The sequence below is a fragment of the Mugil cephalus genome, chromosome 7 (assembly GCF_022458985.1).
Source record: "Mugil cephalus isolate CIBA_MC_2020 chromosome 7, CIBA_Mcephalus_1.1, whole genome shotgun sequence".
Lineage (NCBI taxonomy): Eukaryota > Metazoa > Chordata > Actinopteri > Mugiliformes > Mugilidae > Mugil > Mugil cephalus.
In genome coordinates, this window is record NC_061776.1 from 17,523,585 (window position 1) to 17,540,646 (window position 17,062).

Below are 17,062 nucleotides of genomic sequence, written 5' to 3' on the forward strand. Positions count from 1 at the left end.
TTTTTGTCTAGCGTTCCCCCTAGGCCTTTAATGCCCTTCAACCTTATTCAAAACACCTCTTAATACTTTAGGATGGTTATGATGCCATTGCTGTAGAAACCATCAACATCATAAGGTCGTCACATTGTAAACGGGTGTCTCATATAGAAACCACATATAAATGAATTCCATTACCAAAGCAAGAAACTCACTAAGAACAATTCAAAAAAGGTCCTCTCCCTCACTGCAGTCCCAGCTGTACGACAAACCCATCATTCATCAATAACATGGAAAAAATATACATAGAATATGTAAATGTACTTCTTTTTACTCACCCAGAACCTAAGAAACGATTTAGAGTTCCACTAACCTGCCCTGAATGTGGCAGACGCACCCTTTAGCCGGGCTGTGTCAAGCTAGCTAGCTCGAGGACTGGACGGCCCTTCCTCACAATATCCAGCTTTTCCTAGAAAGTCTGCAGTGAAAATGTCGTTCTAAGAAGACCTACAACCAAATCAATAGTCTCACCTCCTCCCGCCACAGTGGGTTCAACAAATAGCTGTTAAAACGTTAGCAGGTGAACATGAACCGCTAGCTTGGCTTAAACGGAGCGGCGCTCTGCCTCCAATCAGAGGACGCGAAAACAGTGATGCTACTGTAGGCCACAGAGAAGGACTAAGAATATGAACGCAAAATGTGATTTGCCGAAGGAACAGCATCATTACAGTGTATTTCAAGCTTCAGCTCCCTGTCGTTTTAGTAATAAAGGCCCAGGCAGATTCCTTTGACTCCAACAACATGTGATGACTGAAATATGATTGGATGAAAGCTCTAATGCAGAGTTACACTGGCAGCTGAGAGACAGACAAGCCATAAAGAGAAAGGAATAGGATAGTGGGAATAATTTAATAAGATTAATTGGAGAATATTAAAATGTCAGTCAGTGGTTTTGATAAAGTTTAGACCACCAGAGAAGGCTTTGCTGGCCTTCATGGCCCACCAGTGGCTCAATGCAATATTGGATAAAACATAAATTACATCAGCTCAGTTAATAGAATCAATCTCATGTGCAGTAAAACGGAAGCGTTCACTAACACTTGAGCAGGTTCTTTGGTGTGAACATTCACAGTCACTGCCAACCACAGTGGTAAAAACGTTGCATCTCCCAGATCACAGGCAAGCATTGTTTTTCTGCGAATCCTTTTCACAATTTCAAACCAGCGTGAAAATGACTTTAAAAAACTGCTATTCAAAGAGATTCTAAATTAAAATGCATTTGAACTGAAGAAATTTGCTGACCTTAAATAACATCAAATGTTTGAAATTAAACTCAAACAGGAGATAAAAGGGGAGAAGATCTCAGTGTACTTTGAGTCTGATTTGATTTTATCTAATTACAGCTATAAATCCCTGCCTCTAACTCTTCCGTCTCTTTCTTGGCTTTGTCTTTACTCCTCACCCAACATGCGAACTATCCAGTCACGCAGAGCTCAGCCATTATCTTCCCATTAGACAGGTGAGAGAGGAGCTTGGGGGCACATCCACTCACTTAGACTCGACTCTCTTAGCGCCTTTTCACTCTGCCACTCCCTTTCCACTCCTTCTCGCCAGCGGTTAGCTCCCTCAGTCAAGTTTGCCCCGCCCCTTTTCTCTGTCCTGAGTTGATGTCTGTAGCTAAATGACAAGATGCCTGCTCGGGCAAAAAAAAAAAAAAAAAAAAAAAAAAAAGGAGGGGAGGGAATCACTGATAGCCGTCCATTTGTTTTACTCTCACTCAGCGCTTCTTTCTGCCTTGTTTTCCATTAAGTGCATTCCTCACAGCGTCTGGGCCTGTCAGACCCATGACAGTGCACTTAATTACTTGTCTCTAATTCAACTTTCGCTCATCTTATTGCTCCGCGTGAACCAGGGTAAACCAGGTTCAGGTATTTGGTGAATCCAACGGAAAAAGGAGAGCGGCCTTGTGCCGTAATCTCACTTAATTATTGTATTATCTTGAGAAAACATGCTTTTTTTTATTATTATTATTATCCCGTCAACTCAAGAAAACAAAAGGCAGATTCCTCAAGGCAACGAGATGATTCATCACTTTTGTTTTTGTTTGTTTCTCAAAATCATGTCATACTTATGATGAACTCAGAAATGCCTGCCTGGCTGATTTCATTAGAGTCGATTTGAGCCTTTGAGGATTCAGAACTGAACCATTAAAACCCTGTAGTTCACTCACCTGTGAAGCTGCAGTCAGGCGAGTCTTCTCGTTTAATGCGCTGATCTTGTTATATATTTATGTTATAGTTTGCCTTCAGGGCTCTTCTGTCTGAAAGCCTTTTCTGGCTTTTGTAACACATGGTTACTCTTCCCAAACCTGGCCAAGCGGTTGCGGTTGTACCAAAACACCCGCATGGTTCACAAAACCCGCTCACCTTTGTGAAATTCCTATGCTAACCCATTCAGCCGCCACATGCACACTCTGTTGCTCTTCATAACGCCAAATGAAACCTGGCTTTGTTATCTCAGCATGACAAAAAAAATAAACTTGTGATTTTAGGATTATGGCTTAAAAAAATTAAAAAAGCAATCACGGCCCTTCCTTAGAAATTCCTGAGAACGACGCATTGTTGTCGTTTTGTCTGTTTCATGACCTTCAGCTCCAACCGTGGAAAGAGAAAAATGTCGTGGGCAAACACATCCTCACAAATGATGTTGTCTTTATTTTGGCTGATCAGGGTCCATCACGAGACCTTGTTTTTTGACCTGAAACAGTGGCACAACGAGAGGTCCCATTAGTGTTAGCCCCGATTAGTTTTGTGTGATATACGCCGACTGCTCGCAGTCTGTCTTACACTGCACCGAACAATATAAATAAATATCGCATATGCATCTGTGAAATACTTACACATAACTTTAATTTTAGCATCATGTCTTGCTTCTGTCTCATCTGTGAAATACATTTAGAATTAAGTCTTCATGACTAATCAGAAAGTGTCACTGCGTGACATGTGCTCTGTGTTACTGGCGGCTGATTCAAGGAAAAACAGAGACGCAACATTCAGCAAAATCTTTTCTTAAAATGCCGTCAGAGTGAAAGAAGGCGAAAGCATCCTGCGTGTGCTGGTGCCAAGCCCGAGAGAGATGATTGTATGCAGAAACAGGATTGGGCCGGTTGACAGTAGGATTAGCGCTGCGGATAGGATTACAATCCCTGAGAGCAGATTAGCATAATACATACCAGATTAAATCTGTTAGTCCTGCAAACCAAACGAATCGTCTGCTCCGCGGTTATTACTCGGCCGCTGAGGAGCGAGACTTTTTTTTCGCGTGTCTTTTCTATGATGCAGGTGTCTATGATCCAAGAGCTGAGGAGGAAGTGAGCCTCGTGCAGATGGCGGCGCGATGGATGGGGGTTAGAGAGGGAGAACAGAAAGCCGGGATCAAAGAGGGATGTATAAAAGAGAAGAGGAGCAGTGATACGCCTCGAAACTTTTGAAGTTTTAAGATGCGTCGCAAAGCTGCCACTCTGAAACAGTAGAAACAATGATGTGGTTCACATAAATGAGATGAAAAGGCTGGAATATGGTGAAGGCATTTTTCTTTCTCAGTGACTTTGTTACCACTCCCACAGAGGATCACTTTCCTTTTTTCATCTTGTCTGTCTGTGGCCAGGTATTATAGTGTAAAAATCACACATCATAAACCAGGAATTAGTCTTTGCTACTGACTTTGCTAGATGTTCTTTAAGGGGGAGACGTTAAGTCAAAGCGAGCTAAAAAAAAAAAAATGTAACAGCACATTTCACTGGATTACTCAAGTTTCACATCTCTAACTGGCTGATTGAGATGAATAGGATGCTTTGATCATCAACCCATGAATCCAGACCAGACGATGATGAAGCAGAGTCATTTCAGCAAACGGCAGTGCAGTTTCTGACACCTCCCTGTTGTCTGGACCTCATGATTTCCACGACTTACCCGCGACTCTTTCTTTCTCACTCCCACTGGGAAGCGGAGCTCGGGGATGATTGAGTGGACGTTCCCAGGCTGCGTGCGGCACTCGCGCTGCGAGCACTGGGTGGCGTTCATAAAGCGCCGGATCAATACCTGCGTAACTGCGCCGCTGTTACTTGAAAGCTGGTGTAAATAAAGTCACATGAATGTTTGTGAAAAGAGATAGCGAGAGGGGGAGAGGCGGAGGGGGGCGCTTGATGGGAAAAAAACACAGAGGTCTAAGTTTGGATTCTGAGCTCCTGTGTACGTGACATATGACCTGAGGCATTTCTGAGAACCAACACCCTCTCAAGTGTGAATAACTCATTGCTCTGCGTGTCGGTTTGTTTGTGTCTGGATGAATAGTTAGGTTTGTGCCGGCACGTATGCATGTTTAGGTCTGAGCGTCATCCTCATTTTTCTCTGTATTATTTCCTTAAAACCTCGGAAGATCAGCTGTCAGGTGTTTCCCACAAATATTTTATATTCATCCGTCTAACCTTATCGCGCTCTGTGTGGTCTACGTTGTAACTCCAACCGCGTAATCCTTCTCTCTCTGTCATTGTTTAGTGAGGGTGGTAATGCGTCACCGGGGGCATATTGTAACTATTATCATAGATTATCACTCCCTCCCTACTCCATATCTCCACAAGCCCCACTGGCCACATCAAGTCCCTGACCACTGAGCTGCGCAACATGGATCACCGTGCTGGTCCCAGTGGGTGGGTGGGGGGGTTGACATGATCACAAGAGGATGAGAGTGTGCGTTCACGGTCTGATAGCAAAGAGACAGCCCTGTACCACAAAAGCCGCCATTGTCTTCTCCACGCTCTTCAAAACCGTCTCTGCTAATTTAAAGCTGAATTAAGTGACTAAAAACAAAAAGAAAATCAATTGTACTCTGCTCTAAGTGGGGCATTGATCGTGAATTGCTGATTACCGTTTGCTAGCTTAATGCTTCCAGTTGCGCTGAAAACAAGATGACGCTATCACATCTGAATATCTCTGGCTCCACCAATGTTAACGCTACTCCACCGACTGTCGGGGAATCCCGTGCATGCGAGATGATCCGCACATGAGATCCGAGTATATTGACCCGGCTGGTGCGTTTCATATTTTATGCAATATTTGGTTGAACAGTAGACAAAGAGACCAACCGCTGGGCCCAGCTCTTTGAATCTCCGCTGCCCTCCAGCAGAACAAAGCTTCTTTCACAGTGTGTGTGTGAGGAGAAAAGGCTTTCATCTCTGTGTATGTTTAGACAGAAGTCGGTGGAACGCCGGGCCGAGAACAGCGTAGCTTCACACCGCAATCCCAACACAACTGAAGCTCACACCATAACATCGCACCACAACACTGGAGCAACAAAGATAAGAGGCGCTGGTGTTTTTCAGATGATGCTGGAAACGCAGGGCTCGCAAAGTTTAATCTGGATCTGAATGAGACGTATTTGGAGTGGCGTGTTTTGCTGTAGTTAGTCCACCTTATGTTATTTTTAAAGCAACATCAAATAGATCATCACCTAAATCTAGATACAAACAAACACACGTTATCACATTGCTATCCAGACCGGGGTTTTTTGATGTGCAATAAAGGGATGCAGCATCATCTGTCATTTTGTGTACAATTAAATGACAGTTATAGTCAAATATATATTTGTTTAAATGTTGTCATATTAATGTTGATCAGGATAAATCTTAATTTTTGGATCGCACGTGTCTGAATCCTTCAGAAGCGTTTTAAATAAACAACAAACTGCCGAAAATTTCATCCCAATTTAAACCAACACTTGGTTTCATTGCATTCTTTTTTTTTATTAATATTATTTTGAACAACCATTTTTTTCCAGTTTCTAAGTCTGAGGGTCACACGATGGAAAAGGGGGATTAGTCATACATATTTCATATTTATCGATGCTGAACTGCTACAGTTTTATTTCTGCGGGCTGCGTTAAATATTTCAGGTTTAAGAAAGAATCAGAACCCTCATATGTTGTTATGTGCAAACCGTGAAAGGGCACAGTAGACGCAGTGTGGCTATTTTAAGTTCAAAAAATTTTTTATTTTTTTTTAGTTGACCATTAAAAGTGGACGCTGCCTCTCCGTGTTTAGTTCGGATTGTCTCAACAGTGACAATCTGAGAGTGAATCACGTGAATAAACAGTAGAAAATTTATCCGGTATATTGTAGCGTAGCTCTTGGGGAGGAACCACCTTTTTCCTCACCTTTCTTCTCTCTCTCTCTCTCTCTCTCTCTCTCCCTCCTCATTTTCTCCCTCGCTCACATGCGACTCCAAACGTCTTGCTGCTTGCTTCATCTCGTCTCCTGAAAAGGATGGGATGCGGCCCCGCCCTGCATTCTTTACACATTGGTTCATTGTTTGTTTAAATCCCACACAGTCACAAAAGCAGGGTGTGTGTCTACGGGGCGAGAGACAGAGAGTTAGAACATAGAGAGAGAGAGAGGGAGACAGAGAGAGAGAGAGAGAGAGAGAGAGAGAGAGAGAGAGAGAGGGAGAGCGGTCGGGGTGGGCCGTGTTATTACAACTTATCATCAAACAGCCTGCCCAGTAGCCAGTGGGATTATTGTTCCCAGTCTGTCCTGAATTTTGGCAAGTCTGATGTCACCAAGAAAATCACAGATTCCCACTATTAATATAAAAGTGTCTCATACTAATGCAAAAGTCATTGGCACGTGCTGTATTTTATTTGTTCAATCATGCCTCTGAATCATTTCAGCATAACGACGTGATGTAAGCCTCTTCGGTTTAAAATAGAGTCAGCAGAGAGAGGTGTTGAAGCTGATATCTCTATCACTCTATCAGCCGTAATGCACTAACACAACAGACATTCGAAAATATGCTGCATTGATGTCGTCTCGCCTCTAACCAGTCGGAGGCGCGGGGTCGCCCGTAGCTGTAGTATTTCTCAGTCCGCCCGCCATCAGGCGGATTCCAGGGATGTTGTCAGAGCAGGAGTGTCTGCTGGCTGCTCTGTTGCCGTGGACACCATCTGAAGCTGCTCCTCAAGGCCGCTGATGTCACCATAACAGAGACAGACGCGATGCGAGGGGCCGACGTCTTCCTGTCTTCCTGTCTTCTCACTCCCCGCGCGTCCATTGATCCCCCTCCTCCCCTGCGTGTGACAGCTCCCACTAATCACTCCTTCCTGCAACTTCTAAAATTTCCCTGACGCAGCCTCGGTCTCTCTACCGACTACTCTCCCTCTCTCTTTATGCAACCTGACGTTTCCTCTTCTGGCACCTGTATTTTTTCTTTTTTTTATATATAAATATAAAATGGCTGCCGGTATTGGTCAATGGCTGATTTGGACAGAGGCTAATGTAGTTATTTGATGCTAAACCACGTGTTTTTTTTTAACACACACATACATTTACACACCTGCACTACACACAAATCCGGCAGTTCATGCTCGGGGTCGTGTCGGGTGAGTGCAACATGATCTTTTATGTCTTTAGCACCAGCCCCCCTGCTGCACGTAACACACACACACACACACGCACACACACTTTCTCCCTCTGCTCTCTGGATGTCGTTGTCACTCTCCGGATGAGTGCTGTTAGTACCTGCTTTTTAACACACACGCACATGAACGTCGTTAGCGTCAGAAACCTTCTGACTGCAGTCTCAGCTCAAGCGCACGTGGTCGGTGTGCATTCTTTAAGACACTTGAGACAAAATGTGAAAAAAAAACAACAGAAGAAGGATAAAACAAATAAAGTAGTGCATGATGTGGCATGAAGTTGCGCTGTTCTTTTATTCAGTGTGTTACGAAAATGCTTCTTAATCTGTCTCTGATTTACTGACGTTTTTATGCTTCTGTCTTTGTGTGCGTGTGTGTGTTTGTTTTTATACATAATGAATATTCCTTACGAAGAAGCCTGCGATCTTTGGTACCTTTTGAGATCCAGAAAGCCAATACTAGAATTTGAAAGTACGACAAACAGATGAGTCACTCAGCTTTTCATCAAACCCTGGATTTGTTTTTTGGCCCACAGAAATAAATGAGAAAAAGGGCTCCCAGTTACAACAACCATAAACCCCCTTAAACCTTTGAAGGCCCTACAGTGGCCCTTCTGTCTACCTTAAGACCGATACCATCAGTTTTACCTCCTAGAAATAAAAATTTCCACTGGAAATGGACAACAGAGAAGCTCCTTGTCCATTACCTGCTGTTTAGAGATAAAAACATTATTAGGAAAGCTTTAACATGGCTGTAATCCACGCAATCCTTTATTGCTGTCGAGATGCAACACAATCCACGGTCATTTTAAAAGATCCGATGAGAACTTGAGACTGCAACCTCAGACATGTGGACAAAACGAAACATTTTAAAAGGACCCCCTGCTATTTAAGCGTCCTCCCTTCCCTCCCCGGGCCTTATCTTCCGCTCTTTCCCATGCACCTGTCTGGTGCTCCAGTGTCAGTGAAAGTGAAGGAGGTGGCTGAGGGCTGTGAACTCATGGCGTGTATAGAGATGAATCCCAGCGGGGGGGCGCGGGGGGGGGCGCCTGTCAGCAAGGGAAAGCTGCCACGGTCTGATCAGCTGTGCCACATGGCCGAAAGTAGCGACGCGTCTTTCGTATACCGTCGTGTGTTTGTATCCGCCACCTGTTACACGACCCCGGCGTACGTTCATTAACGCGCGCGCACGCTCTCGCTTCCATGGGCATGTGTGCGTCAGACTTCTTCCGGGACCAGTGCTCTCCAGACTGAAGGTATAATTGGATACTCGCAACAGGCAGCAGAAAGGGATCCCTGTCTTAGATAATTATTCAGAGGCTTTGAAGTGTGACCTCCAGATGACTGCTCATACAATATAGACAGATCATTTGAGTGGACGGTATTTTTAGCATCGGTTAGACATGTAGCTAAGCTGGATGTCTGGAGAGAAGCACTGCAGTGTAACACATGACCTCCTCCGGGGCAAGTGCACACATACACACATGACCTCCTGCGGGGGGAAAGCGCACACATGCACCCATGGCCCAGCTGGGACGGACACGAAAAGCAAACCGTTATTACAGCAAACAGTTAGCAATCGGCCCTAGCCCAGACCTGGTGTTAATTTAAGTGACATTGATCTAAACATAGACATGATAGTGACCTTTCACTGGGAATACAATGCCTGTCGTCTCGCACTATCCGCTTCAGCATTTACACCATTTATTTGTAAATCTAATGTTTCAGGTAATAAAAGTTGAGAAACATTTGTTTTCATCCACATTCACATAGTGTTCAAAGCTTTGAGCTAAATGCTAATGTTAACATTCTCCAGGGTGATGATGTTTACCAGATATAATATTCACCATGTGTGTTTGGAAGGTTAACATGCTAGCATTTGTTATTCAGCAGCAAATAAGCACAACCTTGACTCAATGGGGATACCAGTAGTTTTGGAGGCATCTGGTTGTGATTTAACAGCTGAAATTTTGATGCGTTGGTGGTACAAGAAGATGTTGAGTGTCACCTTAATTTTTCCAGTTTGTGAAGAAGTCAAGATGTTACTAAATACTAAATAAATGCAAACCACAGGTTGTAGTAAACCGCACCGATTCAATACAAAAGCCACGAGAACCTTAGCCTGGTTGTTTCATTTCATACGTGTCCATAAATTACAGCTCCTGCATAAGTCATTTTGACTCTGGTGTTAAATGTTCTCCGTACCTCTCTCAGGGCCGTTGTTCCAGGGAGAACTGCAAGTACTTGCACCCTCCTCCGCATCTAAAGACCCAGCTGGAGATCAATGGCAGGAACAATCTGATCCAGCAGAAGAATATGGCCATGCTGGCCCAGCAGATGCAGCTCGCCAATGCCATGATGCCCGGCACACAGCTACCACCTATGGTGAGAGGACACACACGTATGAACACACCACAGCTACTGCCCACGGTGAGACCACATATCTGTAAAAAGCTCACACATACAGCGCCTTCATTGTCTGCGTGGCTCTTTCACTCTTTCGACTCTGCTGTCTGTCCGTCCCTCTCTAACTCCACGTGGAAAACTCGCAGTTTGTGGTTTTGCGCGCGCATTTTTCGCGCGCCGTCCTTTAATTTCTCCGGCTTTGTTTCATCCTTCTCCAGCCCATGTTCTCTGTGACACCGGGCCTGGCCACCAACGCCAGCGCAGCAGCAGCCGCTGCAGCTGCGGCCTTTAATCCGTACTTAAGCCCTATGTCACCGAGCCTGATGCCTCCAGAGATCATGCCCAGCACCCCGGTCCTCATGACCTCCAGCCCCGCCGTCAGCCAAGTCCCCAACGCTGCTGCAGCTGCAGCCCAGAAGCTGCTGAGAACAGACAGACTTGAGGTAGGAGACGGACTAACAAATACAACCTGCTTCAAGAGACAAAGAATGATGTTGATGTGTTTCTTTCATAGTTGGAGGGGCTTCAGCCAAAGTGACAATGGGACACTTGTTAAGAAGTAGTTTAATATGTATAGGAATCTTAAACCGAACTGTAATATTAAAAATAATTATGAAAAGTAGAACCTGATGAAAATAAATATGAACATACAAACAGTGTCGTCAATTCAAGCATATTTTAAGATTTGTTTTGTAATAGGGAGTTGTTTTATAAACCTCAACTGGTTCCAATACAGTTTAGGTTTTTATACAGAACACTTCACTAAATACCTTAAGACCAGCACCAGAGCCGAGTCTGAATATTTGCTGTATATTTATTTTGGTGGAGAGAGCAGTTATGATTTCCACAGCGCCAGTGATAACAAGAGCGAAGGAGCGCGTTCTTTCTAGTCGAGAACTGTAACCAGACTCCGACCAAACATAGAGACCTCCACCAAAATTAGATTTTCTTGTTGCTACGCCGGAAATATTTGCGACGTCTCGTCGTCGTTCTTCTTGTCCGTGTTCTTGAGAAAGAAAATGCGTGCCGTTCTGTTTACATGTTGCAGAAAAGGTTTACTCAGAATCACGAGGAAAAGTAAAATGTGCAGGATGACGTTAGCCTTTGCTGCGTGGAAGGACGTTTATCAAGAAGGTGCTGCCCTCTGGTGTCTCACATGTGGATTTTAAAAAGGACACAATCCACACTTCACAAGCTTATCGTGCAGATACAATGTGTCTTAAGTTTGTTTTTCGTGTTAAAGTGCAAATGTTTAAACACAGGTGGCAGCTGCCTTGATTTATAACAGGAACTGACAGCTCTAGCAAAGGAGGAAGTTCATGAAATACATCTTTCCTGTGTTTCCCTTGAGCCCTACACAAAGCTTGAAAGGTTTTGCTAGATTTGCAGATCAACAATGTTCATTTTTTCCTCTCTCCTGTTTCCAGGTGTGTCGGGAGTATCAGAGGGGCAACTGCTCCCGGGGGGAGAACGACTGTCGCTTCGCCCACCCCGCCGACAGCACTATGATCGACACCAACGACAACACCGTCACCGTATGCATGGACTACATCAAGGGTCGGTGCTCCCGGGAAAAGTGCAAGTACTTCCACCCGCCGGCCCACCTGCAGGCCAAAATTAAGGCCACACAGCACCAGGTGAACCAGGCCACAGCCGCCGCAGCCATGGTGAGTAGTCCAAACAACAAGCGCCGTCACACTCATTCACACCCACGCAGCAGGCTGGGGGCAATTCTGAGAATGTTTTTAAAAGTTATGTTAGGGGGGGAACATGTTCTGTGTCTCATACTCACATTCATCTTTGAACTTCTTTCACCTTCCCGGTTGGTATTATGCAGCATTTTTCAGTTCTGCTCAGTACGTAATGATATGAAGAAGGATCGGAACAATAGCACATTATAATAACCCTCATTATTCACCTTTTTCTTCCTAATGTGACAAAGTGATTGTCTCGTTCCTTATTCGTCTCATCGCAGACCACAAGCAGAAAGCCCAGTTCCCGTCTGTCTCTCTCTGTCTCTGTGTCTCTATGTCTGTCTCTGATGGCCGGGCCTTACTTGTAACCCCATTGTTTCTGTGCTTCCTATCTGTAACTTCTCTTCCTCTTGACATTATAAAAGGATTCATTGTGCTTTCAGTCCTGTCTTACAGTAACGGCACCTGTGAATAACAGTGCAGCCGCACTTGTCTGTTGGTCAAAGTGTTTTCTACATGCTCTTACTGTGAAACAAAGGGCTCGGGGTGAATCATTGTTATGTGAACCTGACTATGATGTGCACAGTGACACTTGTGAATTGTGCTTCCGTATACTTTCCTGTCCAATTCCTTGAGACTCGCTTAAAGTAAAGGTCGAACAATTCCCCCCCACGGCTTTATTCATCCATGTTTGTGTGACAGTAACTAATGTAGATCGGTAGCTTTCACTTATTATTGATGATCATTTAACTGTCGAGCTGTAGAGCTAGTGTCCACACTGTGCATGCCTTAGTCCTGTTATCCCCTTGTATATTGCATTCCAATGATTTGTTTTTTTATTTGTTTTTGTTTTTTCTCACCTATACCCAAACTGCACTGCTGCCCCCATGATGCACCTCTGCTTGCTGGTTTATGTTAATGCGCTTGAACCCCATTGGCCCATTGCCATCATGTGCTCGCTGCCTGCTAATTAAGACTCAGTCGGCTGTCAAATCACTGAAGCGACCCCTCGACGCAACCTTTGACCTGGTACTATGACCTTTCACCTTTTAGCTTGGCATGTGGCTTTGTTGTAGAGCAGTGTTTTAACCAAATATACCTAGCTATTTTTTGTTGTCTCAGTGCAATGTCTGTTTTTTTTTCCTCCTGTTGATCTGTCATTATTGCCTGGGATGAAATGATTGTGGCTTTTTTATTGGGGGGAAGGGGTGTTTGTTGCATCCCAACGCTAAACAAGTTTCCTCACCAAGAAAAAGTTCAACTGCGAGATTCGTGACGAGGAGCCACAATCAGTTCATCACCTGTAGCCTATTTAACAAAAGCCAGTGAAGGCTAGGGAAGTAGAGCTTCTACAATGGTGGCATGGCTTCAGTCTTACGTCTTAAGTCAGTGGTCAGTGTTGTGGAGCAGCTCAATCAAATGTGTGCATGTCTGTGTTCTTAGTGCATGTCAGATGGATAAGGGCGGGACTAGGAGGAAAGAGTCTTTAAAAAAGGAGCGGTCCCACCATAACAGATAACTACAGTTCAAATGATAGTTCACTCCATCATCAAATCTTGTCACAGGTGTCCAGGCCTCAAGAATGGCCTCATGCCAAGATTCAGTCCACGCACAAGTACATCATAAATCAATTTTTCCGACTCATGTCCCTTGGCTTTAGACCATTTTTGACTTTGGTCTGAGAGTGAACCATCACTTAAACATGGCTTACCCAGATTATCATGGAGCTAGCAGTGCAGCCTCCCTCTCTCTGTGCTTCTTACCTGTTCCACCTCTTGTTAGCAGCCTTATTGTTTTTTATAGTTAATGCTTGCTTATGTTGCATCTAGTCAGCCCTAGGACTACAAAGTTAATAATCCAATGTAATGAATATATGAATGCTTGTTAGCTAGTAGCTCCAGTAGGCACCATGCTCCTGCTTGTGTAGTACTTGTGTCAGACTGCTGCTTGCTTGCTACTGATGATATGATGATATTGTTATTGTTGTACACACAAGGATGTTGTGAGCCTGTAACCTCTGACGTCCTCTAACGTATGTACCTTTTTTTGTTTTCTTTCCCGTTTTTTGCCTCTTTCCAACACACCCTCTATATCTCTCTCTCTGTTCCACGCACCTCTCTCTCTCTCTCTCTCTCTCTCTCTCTCTCTGTCTTTATGTCTCTTGCTTTTATTTTCTCTCTCACTGACCTCCCTCCTTCTGGATGGGCAGGGCATCGCCCCTAGTGTCATGGCTCCAATGCCAAAGCGGGCTGCCCTGGAGAAGGCCAACGGGGCCTCTGCCATGTTTAACACCGGCATGCTCCAGTACCAACAGGCCCTGGCCAGCATGCAGTTTCAGCAGCAGGCTGCTTTCCTCCCATCAGGTATGGCTCCCAAAGCAACCACCACGAGTGCTCTTACCGCCCAGTGGATGCCCAGATCAGTCTAACCTGGCTCCTGCTTGGCTGGGGGTTGGGCACAGTGCTAGACTGCAGTACAGAGCAGTTTGGTTGTGGACTGTTTATCGACTTTTATTGTTTTTTTGTTTTTTTTACAAAGGAAAATTACAAGTGTAGGCAAATAATTACTCAAATGTCACACATTCAGAGTACTTTAAAAGGTAATATTGCTTAAAAAAAAAAAAAAAAAAAAAGGTGCTTTATGCTTTGTATGGCATTGCATGGCCACTAGGTGTCGGGTTAGAATCTGCCTACTAATTGCCCCACGATAACTCCACATAGCTACCTGCACCTTCTATTAGGCTGAGGGCGAAAGCCACGAGGCAGGAGATGCTAGATGCTTTATGAATTACACTGTCCGCAATGTGACCACTCATACTTCACTGATGTACGTTGAGCGGGGCTTTGGCTTTGGGCCGGTATGAATGTGGCTGGGAGGGTTGATCGGTGGCGTCTCACGCCTCTACTTTGGTAACACACAGCAGGCTGAGGATTCTGGCTTCTGCACACATCTGCTCTCCGCTTCACTTGTGTCTAGAGCTTGTGTATATAACCTTTAGTACTCGATAGTTACACAGTCATAACCCTGCTGTCACTCTTGGTGTGTATTACACATCCACATGCATCGCTCATAAGTTTAGATCCAAACTCTCATATGCCTTAGGAACAGTTCACCACTTCGCCTTTTCCAATCACTGATATCTGTGTCCAAGAGATATTAACCTTTTTTTCCCACGTTATCTCTCCCTTCACTCTAACGAACCTTGTGATGGGCTGTTTTGATTTCTCTACCCTATCCAATCCACTTCCTGTTGCACTGCATGATGGGCAGGCTCAATATTGTGCATGACTCCTGCGGCCAGCGTTGGTAGGTTCCAGCTTTCCTTCTTCAGTTATTTGTTACCTCATGTCTGTGAGTGGCACATAATCAAAATTAAACTTTGTAGTGTTGTAATAATGTAATGTTGGGGAACTGAGTCAGTGTTTTAGTTGTGTAAAGATACCTTTTGTGATTTAAAACGTAAGAGTCCACATAAGGACAGGTGCATTTTGTGACATTTAGACGTTGTTTATTGCCAGCTGTTATTGATCATATTATCAACTAAATTGACATTTATTTTGTTGATGTCTCTTTGTGTACACCTAGTCTGTACTGCTTGACCACTCTCAACCCCGTGCTTGTTCTAAACTTGGCTTCTGGCTGGTCTAACCTGAAATCTGTTGAAACCCTTGAAAAACATTTAAACACCAGAGGGAGTTCAGTTACAACGTTCCCCCGACAACCCCTCTGCCACGTCTGCCATTTTGTGTTGAACTTTCTAAAGTTGGCTCTCTTCTGGTGATTACCAAGACAGCGCAGCGCCGGGCGCTCGATGCCTATTGAAACGCTCGAATGTGGAAGTAAGTCGGCTTCGCTGCATCTCGCAACTTCCCAAAAACACAGCGTCCTTATCAGCGTTGGCAGAGGGGCGAAGGGGAAGCGGTTGAATGGAGTCCCTCTCCTGACTACTCCCCCCTCTGTCTCCTCCTCCTCCCCCTCATTTGCCTGGTGTGTGTGTGTGGCAACACTGCTCCTCCTGTGTATTTTTGCTTACATGATTTTCCCTCCAAAAAAGTTCCCATGATGCACGGTGGTAGTCCAGCCACTGTGTCTGCAGCCACCACATCTGCCACAAGCGTTCCCTTCGCAACTGCCTCCACCAATCAGGTTTGCACCTCTACCGCCTCAGCGTCCCTCTATCTATCTATCTATCTATCTATCTATCTATCTATCTATCTATCTATCTATCTATCTATCTATCTATCTATCTATCTATCTATCTATCTATCTATCTGTCTATCTATCTCTATCTCTCTCTCTCTCTCTCTCTCTCTCTCTCTCTCTATCTGTTTGTCTGTCTGTCAATGCACATGGACAATCTGGGGATGCTTGTGTCTTATAACCAGGGGTGGGTGGGGTAAAAGGCGGTACTCCCTCTTGTTGCCCTACACTAGAGTCCAACATGCAGTCTTGTGTTCACATTATCACACTGTGACAAGTACTACCACACACACATCCATTTGAACTACACACGTTGCTTAGACTACCTATCTGTCTTTCTGGAGAATCATACTGTTTTGCATTAAATGTTTGTCCTCATTGTAACTTCGATTTTTTGTCCTTTCCCATCTTGAGGACTCTTCCTTATCAAAGTTGACTACCAACGAATACATGCAATTGGTATGTATGAGGTAGTTATATACATATATATATAATTTTTTATTTTTTTTTTTACATTTTTAGAGCCATTTGCACAGCTTGTGCAACAATTCGCTATCTGTGCCCTTTGGTGCTTGGCTTTTTTTTTTCTCCTTTTTTTGCTGCTGCTTCGAGCAAAGCCAAGTGTTAAAAAGCTGGACGTACTCATTATTGAAGCCAGAAAGGTTTTCAATCGCTTTGTTGGCAGCTCGCTGCGTTGCACAACTTTAGGGAAGACCAGGATCAATCATCATGTCGCTATTCCTCATGAGCGTTCTGCATTTTATTGAGGCGTGCAGGTCAACAACATGGAGGACTTAGATTTGCATGGGGGGGAGCCACCTTACTGACAGTTTCCCTCCCGTCCCCCTCACCTGACCCTTCCTGTCGATCCTCCTCTTCCCCTCCCTGCTACCCAGAAGTGTTGATTCTGTCTCATGTATGGAGCGTCTCAATCAATTTTATTTTATTTTATTTTATTTATTTATTTATTTATTTTTGCCACAGCTGTAGCCAAATTGCTTTTTCCTCTCTTGTCATCTTTGTCCCTTTTCCAGCGATGGACTCGACCCGAAAAGTTGAAAAGTGTTGATCTCTGTGTTGTTTTCTCGTGATTCAGAGCCAGCTGTGACCACTTCACGGTTCGGGGATGCTTCATTTGATCTCTGTCTGTTTTCTGTCCCGCAGATTCCAATAATATCTGCAGATCATCTGAGTAGTCACAAGTACTTGACTCAAATGTAGTTCCTCTCAAGAACAGTGAGTTCCTATATTCTTTTTTTTGTTTTGTTTTGTTTTGTTATGTTAGCTCCAATTCAGGATTTTTTTTTTTTGTATGCACAT

General features: G+C 44.3%; 1 protein-coding gene across 35 annotated transcripts in view; it reads left to right on the forward strand.

Moving 5' to 3' along the window:
• The window catches only part of mbnl1 (muscleblind-like splicing regulator 1), a 49,447-nt gene that overhangs the window by 28,909 nt on the left and 3,476 nt on the right, over window positions 1-17,062 (forward strand). For 8 of the 35 annotated variants that reach the window (XM_047588788.1, XM_047588787.1, XM_047588789.1 and 5 more), the window contains 9 exons: window positions 9,657-9,872; window positions 10,067-10,291; window positions 11,276-11,515; window positions 12,518-12,571; window positions 13,752-13,905; window positions 14,813-14,848; window positions 15,597-15,688; window positions 16,157-16,201; window positions 16,907-16,978. In XM_047588788.1, coding sequence (XP_047444744.1) covers window positions 9,657-9,872; window positions 10,067-10,291; window positions 11,276-11,515; window positions 12,518-12,571; window positions 13,752-13,905; window positions 14,813-14,848; window positions 15,597-15,688; window positions 16,157-16,201; window positions 16,907-16,963 — 1,119 coding nt within the window. In that variant the 3' untranslated portion in view covers window positions 16,964-16,978. Of the gene's footprint in view, window positions 1-9,656; window positions 9,873-10,066; window positions 10,292-11,275; window positions 11,516-12,517; window positions 12,572-13,751; window positions 13,906-14,812; window positions 14,849-15,596; window positions 15,689-16,156; window positions 16,213-16,906; window positions 16,979-17,062 lie in introns of all 35 variants that reach the window. The other 27 variants (XR_007113041.1, XR_007113042.1, XM_047588792.1 and 24 more) reach the window with 27 other exon arrangements.